The sequence below is a fragment of the Hermetia illucens genome, chromosome 3 (genome assembly GCF_905115235.1).
Source record: "Hermetia illucens chromosome 3, iHerIll2.2.curated.20191125, whole genome shotgun sequence".
NCBI lineage: Eukaryota > Metazoa > Arthropoda > Insecta > Diptera > Stratiomyidae > Hermetia > Hermetia illucens.
The window spans coordinates 35425291-35435433 of NC_051851.1; the positions used below are offsets into that span (position 1 = coordinate 35425291).

At 40.6% G+C, this 10143-nt stretch overlaps 1 protein-coding gene across 1 annotated transcript; it reads left to right on the forward strand.

Annotated features, from left to right (window-relative positions):
- The first annotated feature begins 833 nt into the window (after window positions 1-833).
- LOC119651738 lies at window positions 834-8009 on the forward strand. The gene is made up of 12 exons (XM_038055465.1): window positions 834-1020; window positions 1084-1246; window positions 2888-2949; window positions 4043-4106; window positions 4197-4334; window positions 4403-4595; window positions 6602-6673; window positions 6740-6790; window positions 6873-6902; window positions 6961-6981; window positions 7129-7685; window positions 7755-8009. The coding sequence occupies exons 1-12, from the start codon at window positions 995-997 to the stop codon at window positions 7896-7898; spliced, it is 1521 nt and encodes a 506-aa protein (XP_037911393.1). The 5' UTR covers window positions 834-994; the 3' UTR covers window positions 7899-8009.
- The last annotated feature ends 2134 nt before the right edge of the window (window positions 8010-10143 follow it).

Sequence of the window (10143 nt, forward strand, 5' to 3'; positions counted from 1 at the left end):
CGGGCCGAGAACACATCCTCCAGGAATTCTCCTGGGGCATATGCTCTCAGAGGGCCGTCTCGGTTCCCATGGTACCAGATAACCTCCGGTGAGGCTTCGTGGCCGAAGTCACTTCAGATGAGTCCCTTGCAGACTCGGGTCTGATTGCCTTCCTCGAGTACGCTTTGTACTGATGAAGGGGGTAAGTTGCTCTCCCACGTGATGGGGGACCGGGCCAATTGGAAAGAAACTTTCTTTCCCTGTTTCTGGCATATGGATCCCTTGTTCTGGGCTGGAAACCAAGTTTTTACAAAAATAGACGGCGGCCATCAAGTGGATGGTGGACTTATATTCCTAAACATAAACTTGGTGGGGGTTATCCGCATTCGTTTCCTGCATACTACCCATCCAATTTTGATTTTCCCTTTTTAATGAGTTTCCTCGCGTATTGCTCGGCGATTTCCACCACAGAGAGTTTTTGGCCGCAAGCATTCACAGAAGTGATAACTATCCGGGCTTTGGTTACCTATGGACATTCACGCTTTCAGGCTCTCGACTAGAAAGGAAATCTGTCTCCTCCCCAGTAGCCCCTTGATCGCTTCGCAGAACATGCTCTTGTTAGTTGTCTTCGGGCCTAGTTCAACGGGGACCCGTGGAGTTAGGAAAGCTGGAGCATCGACGCGAGTTGGCTAAAGCTGAAATCTGGCCGATGCGCAATTGTTGCGAATTGTTTCCATTACATGCGGTTATGATATTACAGGAGGAGCTCGGACATACTACAAAGATTTACTTCAACTGATGTCTTCCTGCTTTCTCGAAAAACGCATCAAAGTAGCTGAAAACAGGTATGACATTGTGAGCTTTTTTTGGCAGTTTGACACGTGAAAATGCATGAAGTTTTGTGTTAATTTTGCTTTATATAAGATAATTGTCACTTTTTTCTTTGTTTAATAAATTAACATTTTTCATTCATTTTTGTTGCTCAAATTTTGGTTGATTTTTTTCGGATAAAATCATGGCAGGATATCAGTTCGTTTTCGAGTAAGAATAATAATGGGTGAAAAGCAATAAACAGAATAAATGTTGATGGGGTTGACTTTTTAGTGAACCTAGTATGGAGTGGGATGACGATGAAGACTTTGGCGGAGGAGGCCCAACTTTGGAATGGGATGAAACAGGAATACAACTGACGGGAGCAGGTAAACCGAAAACCCTGCCTCCGTCACCTCCGCCACCCCCTCCCCAGCCTAAGGAGACTGACTTTTTTGTAAGTTTTTAATTCATAACTAGAGAGATTCTAGGGAGATATGGGTTAGGTAATCTAAATTATATTATCGGTCGTTCTAATTTGACTACTTCAATTATAAGGTACAAATTAGTGTTCAATCAATCCGTCGTGGTTATGGGGTCATTATTTGTGCCAAATTGAGAGAAGCTTATGAGGCAGTTAGAGGTCATGCTCTTTTTAAGGTTTTGTTTTACACAAATTTTAAGGTTTTGTGCAAAACGCGCTATTACTAGCCAAGTTATAATAGGTCAAAATTGTCGCTTCTTTGCAAATTCATTCAATATCACCTGAAAGTGGAGATTCTCACATAATATATGCATACATTACTTGCTACGTACTAATGTGACAATTCTACACTCAAATGTCTTTGTAAGAGAAATACACAAAACCTTTCATATCTGAGGCTTCTGGCTTCCTGTTTCCCGACTTGTTTAACATTATAGCTATTCCAGAAGGAGCATAAAAAGTGATAATCCGTTAGGGCAAGATCTGAAAGGTTCTACCTATATTGAAAGCCCTAAAATTTTAGTTTCCTAGTCCTCTCCATCAGTGAGTTTTTGCCTGACAGGCAGCACCGTAGAAAACCTTACTTCAGGAAATAAATAATTAGGGATGTAGCATCAATCAGCGAAGGAAGAGCAGGAAGGAAATTTAGTACATGAAACTTCATATGGGGAAAACGGTTTCCAGGTTGCCGATTGCCGTGAATCCGGGGCCTTGTTCCGGTATTGATAGCTGTCTGACAGACAAAAACTCACTGAGAAGGAGGACAACTGGTATGTCAGACAAAAACTCACTGATGAAGGGGACAACTGGTCGTCGAAATACCGGGGTATATGAGGAATAAAAAACTCACTTTTCGGCATTAGAAAATAAAATTTGTCTTTTTTTTTCATTATGAATTAATGTCTGCCAAGCAATACTTCTATGAAACTGCACTTTGCTGCTGGCGGATATGTCAAGGCAGCTTACCGATTATCATATCTGGGTTTATCCCTACTGTAGACAATAACAATCCTTTCCTACATATATATCCCTAGTTCCGTGAAAATCGAATCCATTTTGAAATAGCTTATCGTTCTTCTGAAACAGGTAGGCTAATTGACGCGAAATTTGGTGGAAAGGTTGGAACTATTTCCACCCATACGGTGAAGGGCATAGTTCTATGCTAACTTTGGAAAGGGAGGGCGTAATTTTCTTTTCACCATATATAGCCACGTAGAATATCAAATTAAACGGCTAGTACTTTTCCAAGCAATACCTCATTTTAACATTGGTTATAAATGCGAGTAGTGGAAGGTTAAAATGTGAAATTGACCAAACATGAGATACCTCTTTTTCATATTTAGGCGCCAACATATTATCCTGGTCAAATTAAGCTAATAATTATTATATTTCGGAATTTACTGGCACGCCCTTCCCTTTTACCTAACCTTGAAATCAGAATCATATGTAGATCATTATACGGAGTGCGATTTTGGAAAGTTCGGTGGTCATCGTACTTTTATTAACAAAGTTAAAGCAGATCAAAGTGGTTATTTTTTCCTGTAAGTTTACTACAAATAAGACCACTTTTTTAATCAAAATACCACATTCAATTTATGAACATTTATCTTCTAGCGATCATTCCTGAACACAGCCAGAGAGGAACAACGGGAGAAGCTGAGTACGGTCGCAAAATCGTGAGTATGAAATTAAAATTTAGTAATTTCAATTCAGCCTTAGTTGGGAGAAATTATCTTTTCTAAGAGGTTGTGAGGACCTTGATCGCCTAAACTATATCTTAATCTTGGTTGTCTTATCCAGTATAACCCAGATTTGAATCTATCCTTTTGAGTTTCTTTACAATTGTAAATTCTATGAACATTATAAGGAAAAACAGACCTCGTTATTATCCCTTTCTCGCTGAAATTTCTCTTCCGGGCTGCCGAAGAGACTCCGACAGAGTTGTTTGTCCCTGGTAAGGCTTCTTCCTTCTTTTCCTGGAATTTTTCGTGCAGTTGGCTAATCCAGTTCGATTGTAGACTTGACATTCGCTAGTAGTGGGTTAGCTAGCGATATGGCTTGGAACGTCAGTAAGAACTTCATTCACAAAGTTCAACAGGGAATTCAAATATCCTAAGACATATCCTCATCCTATATGGTTGCCAATTACCCCCTGATGGCGAATAGGGCGTTAACCACACCTGCACCGCCATCGTTTGCGGTTACCCATCAGTTTCCCCCACGATTTTAATCCTAAGGGTGTTTATATGGTCAATGCAGGAGAATCCGAGACGGAAACCAGCCTGCTCTCTTTAGATCAAGCTTTCGAGATGTGCTCTGATGGCTTCTACGATTATTTCAGCCATTATCCTTGCAACAACAGTGACCATTCACCCTCAAAACGGGTACCTTTATTTGCAATCTTAACGATCATCCCTTTCTTCCACTCTTTGGGAAAGGTCTCGGATTCCCAGGATTTCCATATCAGTGCAAGTAGCAGATTTGTAGTAACTGCAGCCGCAGCGATAAACAACTCTGGGGGAGACGCTCTTTCGGGATGTGGCTGACAACCTGTGTAACACTCGAGAAAAGAACATTTTTGATGCCAGCCCAATGCTCATCGATATTCTCAGGCGGGTCACTCAGCATCACCCAGATTTCCACCAAAGACTCCTAAAATTATCAACTCCAAACCTTGCCTTTAAGTGATGTTACCATTCATATATGTATGCTGAAAATACAACTAGTTATAGTAGTAGGACTTAGTATCTAACAGAATTTACTTTTCAGAGTTCGTGAAGCAAACGTCTCCCGACGAGCTGTTTCACCAGGTGCAGCGTCAACGCAAAGAGAGGTCACCAGAAGTTAACTAGACACCCATTAGTTCTAAACAATCAAAATAGCATTTCCAGGCGTAACCGTATTTAAATTTTCTCTCCTTCAGGAGGACGATAGGCAAGAAAAACAAAAGGAAGCAACGACAAGAACATATTTGGATTTTCTACTGCACAAACGACATCAAACTGCTCGGGAGAGGGCCTACGAATTAAGACAGCAAGGATATAAGATACCAGAAGGCAGAGTGAGATGTTCTTCTATTGTTTTTCTTTAAAATCTAGTCCAGTCTAAGAATTCTATTTTGCATTTAAGGAATATTTCTCTTTCATCGGGGAGCCGGTTACAAGAACTCCGGAGTTTCGACGCCACACTCTTCCAGCACCTGGCAAAGAGCCAGCTTTACGCGAGCCCAGCTGGCTGCATGAACTGTCACATGCAACGCCTAAAAGTTTTGAGGGAATGGATGAGTCTTATAAAGGGCAGTTAAGTGCCATTCTAGCGGAGGGTAAGTCTCCTCTCCCAATCAGTCATTGTTTTCTTGTGCTAATATGATATCCTGTATGTGCTCTAATTGTCAGAATGCAGTTTTTAAGGTTTTTTTTGTAAAGCAAAACCTTATTAAAATCGGTTCAATGTGTGTCTGTCGATCTGTTATACGCACGTTTCTCAGAAAAAGCCATACCGATTGACATGAAATTTGGTGAAAAGGTGGGAAATTACATCTTTCTACGTTTAGTGTAAGGGTGAGTCCTCATACATGCAGCAAGGAGTGAAGGGTTTTTTACCGCATATAGTCATGTTGGGTATCAAATGAAAGGGCTCAAACAGTACTTTTCGAAACCGGATAATTTTGGCATACGCTTAACGGTTCCTTAACGGACCCATTCTCCGAAACTACCCAACTAAAAATCTCAACAAAATTCATGAAGTTGCCTCTATACAATGTCCAGGCCTCAAAATACTTTATTATTACTGGTTTCGGACTGGCTTTGGTTTTGCTTTAGGTTGGCTTCGGGCTGCTTTTGGGCTGGCTTTTGGACTGTTTTCGGGTTAGCTTTGGGCTAGAAAATGATTTCGGGTGTATGTTGATATGGGAATGTAGATTCTTGGCTTTTAGTTATAGATTGTAATGTTACAGATGCTGATAAATGTCGAGTGCTGTATGGCGTGGTCTACATAATATTTCCTAGTAGAAGTGGCCGAGGCGACTATTGAGCGCTGATATTGACTATCAGTTGCGAATCTGTTCCCTCGGCCAGTTTTGATATGAAAAGGTGATTTTGATTTTAATTATGCCAAGTAAAGATAGCATCAAGTAATGCTCGTTCGCAAAAATCACGACTCCCTGTTCTTTGCATGTGAAAATATTGTACTATCTATTGTCTAAAAAGAAAGTTTCATTTCTTCTTCAATGGTACTTATGTGGGGATGTCGTGCCCTTCAAGTTTTGAATGTAATAAATGCATGCCAAATTATTCTAGTAATAAGTAGTATTTGGTACTATGGGCTGCTGAACGTTAATATTTAATGTTGATGATATAGCATCATATGTACAGCTAAGGTGATGAAAGGTGATGTTTGTGCTATTACTTTGCAATATCACCTTTTTCAAAAAATGATACGATATCACATTACCTAATAAGGTAATGTTTTGCATACCTCTAATACTATGTTCACCTATGTTCACCAATCAATCAAATATGATCAATTTCGGAAAATACTTATCGAGCCCTTTTCTATGATTCCCCACATAAACACAAAATATGCAGGTATTTTAAGCCCCCACCCCCTCATCCCCTTAAACCCAATGCAAAATGATGCCACCCGTTTTATATAAAGGGATTCACAGACGACAAGTTCTCATCAAATTTCATGATAATTGGTTCTGCCGTTTCCGGGAAAATCGGGACACACAGACAGACTGACGAGATAACGAACATATACAATGCCTCTATCGCTCCTTTAGCGCAGACGAAGGACGCCGAAAGGGAGAGATCTCTAAATAGATGGCAAGAGCTTTGGCAATGCTCGGGAAAAGGTTTGTGGACACCCAGGCTCACCCCTGCCATCAAGGAGTGGTTGGAGAAACAGCACGATGAGATTAATTATAATCTTACCCAGTTTCTCACGGGACATGAATGATGTCGCCCGTACCTGTACAGGTTTAAACTGGGTACCTCACTCGATTGTCCAAACTGCAATGGAGTCTCAGCTTCTAGCGACCAACTGACAGTAACCCGACAACCTTAGTATCTGCTATATACTACAGCCATTTTAAGCACCCATCTCACTTTTAAGATTGCTTCACAAAATCTGAAATTAGTTGTACCTTGAATTGAATAATTTTACCAATCTATGTTAGTTACTTAAATGGTTAGTTACACGTGAGGGGTTCAAAAATTCTTTAAACTGTGACACTCACAACTTCTTTGTTCCTTTATCATTTTCTCTTAATTTAAGTCCTGCCATCTTATAGTTTCATTTTCACTCATTCAATTTGTTTATTTGTAGGAGATATCGACTGGGACGCCTCATTTGAAGGTGTGCCAAAGGCTGACACCCAGCAATGGGAACAACTACAAGGTATGAACTTAGAATATTATGCATTCAATATGCAGGAATCTCCCTTTCTCGCATTAAATACTTTAGGTTCCTATGGAAAGGATACATCTCTGGATAAATCAAAGGACGATGAAAAAGGTGACTAAGTAGAAAACAATTTCTAATCTGCTTACTATCAGGTTTCCTTCTTTTGAGTTTTCTCATTGGTATTCTTTTTCAGATATAAGTAAATCTGTAGCTGAACTCATAGGTAAACAATGAATCAATGTAAATTTGTGGTATCTGCAAACATTCATCCTTATTTTCAGAATCTGTGAAGGACGATAAAGGTACGACGAAAAATATTGTAAAAAAGCATTTTTGATAAAGTTGATCTTCGACTATCTTCCTAACTATGGGCGTTGTGTGGCTCTTATTCATAAGTTTTGAACTATTTCAATAATGTACAGAATTGAAATTTTCTGAATATTTTACAGAGAAAGCACTTGACTACCTGATCGACGACGTCTACTTTCCGGGGGTTATTGATGACGCTGTCAATGGGAAAATCAATTTTAATCAAATCGCGTTTAATTTGGTGTTCGATGATGATGATGTTCCTGAAGATGCACCTCCCATGGACAAGCAACCCATATCCTTAATTGAGGCTTTTGATAAACGAGTCGAACGTCAAAAAGGGGCCATAAAGAAAACCACAATGCAGTCACCTCCACCATCGGGGCCAGCAGATCTTGAGGCCGAGATGGAAGCCACCTTGGGTGATATCCAGGAACCAGAAGGAGGTGAAAGGCCTGATCTCTCCACATTTGTCCAGGAAAGTCCTTCAAAGACGAAAGTCTTAAATCGTGAAGAGCTGGTTTTGGCCAGCACTGTGGGAATTGATGTGTCTACAATTGTTCAAAACAAACCAGTGAACGAGTTGATTATGGCGATAAATAGCCTACAGAAGGCCGAGTACATGAATGATTATGATAAGTCATTCCAAGCCGCTGAAGAAGCCTACAAGCGAGCGCCTCCTGAATTGGCAGAAAGTGTAGGCTACACTCTTTTCCTCTCATTTATAAAATAATAACTTATGAAGTGAATTTTATATGCTTTTTAGGCTGCGATTTTTGGCGCTCGAAATTTCCGAACAGTGGAATTATCAAGGAAACAAACTACGATTGTCGGCGATAAATCATATAAACCAATAGAAGTTGTAAGCTACATGGGGATCACAAAACCAATGCCTGGGGTAAAAAACTAGTAGAAATTGTATGTTGCATGGTATTACACTGCCACGTGTGAGAACTTACGTAATATGTATTCTGTTTCATTTTTTCCAAATTGCTAGTTTTGAATAAAGACATTGAATTCATTTTTGAGCTATTGTTCCCTATCTAGGTACTCAGTATTCCCAATAACGCTTAACTTTAATGGTTGAACAAAAATCTTTCTTTTCTTCGAAATTCATTTTATTTACGGGATAAAGCGAGGTTCTAGACAAATTGTTCAATAGTCGATAACTGACAAAAAACGAATACCGCACATATGAACCTTTAGTATGTCAAGCTATTTACTTTAGTGTAATGTTCACATTCTATGATCCCTTAATTAGCAGTAAATTCGCACTTTTTAAAATATGCACATTTTCATCGTGGTTTGGTGATCTTAGCCATTACCCCGCCAAGTACTGGACAGAATAGTTTTGACCAGGGAGATTATCCTTGCTTGACTCCCATGCTCTGGGAAAAGTTCGCTCTTTGCACACAGCTTCAAAAATTCTATATCCCTAACAGCACCTGGCGCCCTGACAATCACCACCGGTCAATCTGAGGCGAGTCCTACCACGTCTTCTTTCTTTACTACTACCTTTCTCTTCAGTGGACTTCCTCGAAAGGTTAATTATTACTCGCTTTTTCACGATGTGGTTTGTATTGTATGATTGTATGTAAAATCTAGTTGCTATTATCCCGCCACAGATATGCTTCCAGGTTTTAAGGCTTTTTGTGGTTTTAATGCCTACGCTAGCGATACTGCTAGTATGTGGTAGTTTTCCTGTTCCAAGTCGTTTCATTTCACTGATCCCCTCTGTTCTTATTTTATATCTTTTCATTTTTATTTCAGCTATGCTAACAGTTATGCTTCCCTTAATGTGCGTACATTCCATTATCTAAGGCTCCATAACACTTTCTAGAACCATTCGTTATTCTACATACATTCTATGACCAGCATTTTTTATGGATAGAGATGGAAATCATTAAAAGACTGTGCAATATGCGGACTTCTCACTTATTAAACCATACCCACTCTTCTGCCTATATCCGCGCAGGACCTCCGGGTCTTCAGGTGTAGTGAAGAGATTCGTCCAATTCGAAGCAATGTAAGTATCTCCTATAACCACCGTGTCCGGTAAGTAACTGTGTTAGGAATTAATTTAGTTGCCCCGACCCATTTATTAATGGACGGCATTAGTGTCTGGGTTCAACAGCGTTTTTCGGAATTATCTCACCAATATGGCATGATTTGATGACATGAATCGTTTCGCCTGTGCAACTGTATCCACATATTTAAAATGTTTCACAATTACAACCACCGCTACGTCGCCTATAAAGCTTATCATTACCTTTTCCAATATGCGAAGGGCCGCGTCATCAGAAAAACCTCTGCTTAAAATTAAGGCGGACCCGAAGGACGGAGCACCAAAAGAAATGGTGGGGAGACGAAGGAGGAAGACCACCAGTTTTGCTTATTAAGCCGACGGAAGGCGAGACTTTGCAGAAGTCCTCGTCGAAATCCGTTACAAGATCAAACCCGAAGATAGCGTAGCAAAAGTGTCTTTCATTCGTAAAACGAAGGGTGGTGGAGTCCTAGGCGAACAGATGTTTGGATTATGGGCACACGTCTGCAACATGTTGGGGACCTGACAGAAGGCCAACATGTCGTAAATGCGGTCAGTCAGACTATAAAGCGAACACCTGCAATGAAAAGGTAAAATGCGTCCTATATAGGGACTGTGGCGCATCTGATGAGAACGTTAGACACACTGCGGGCTCGGGGCGGTGTCCAGTCTTCAAAGCAAAACTGGAAAGAGCTAGGACGCGGTCAACATAATTCGCATCTTACAAATCAATATCCACCGGAGTGCAACGGTTCACGAGTTCCAAGCGCAGTTCGTTCCGGAGACCAAAGCTGATTTAGTACTCATCAGTGAGCAGTACCGAAATAAGGACCCAGTTTCATGGCACCCTGACATATTAGGTACCGCTACCATATGGGTTCAGGAGGCACCCTTCTTAGTGTTCTTGCCTAATGCCGAGGGGACGACCTTTTCTGGATTCGGTGTTTATAGATAACGTTTTTCAGTGTCTATTTTACGTTCAATGAGACGATGCCGGACACAGGCTTGATGTTTTGGATGACGCTATCTGGGGCACGGATGGGCAACCTGATCCTGGTCGGGGGTGATTTTAATGCCAGGCCACTTGAATGGGGTATGCCTCACTCAGACT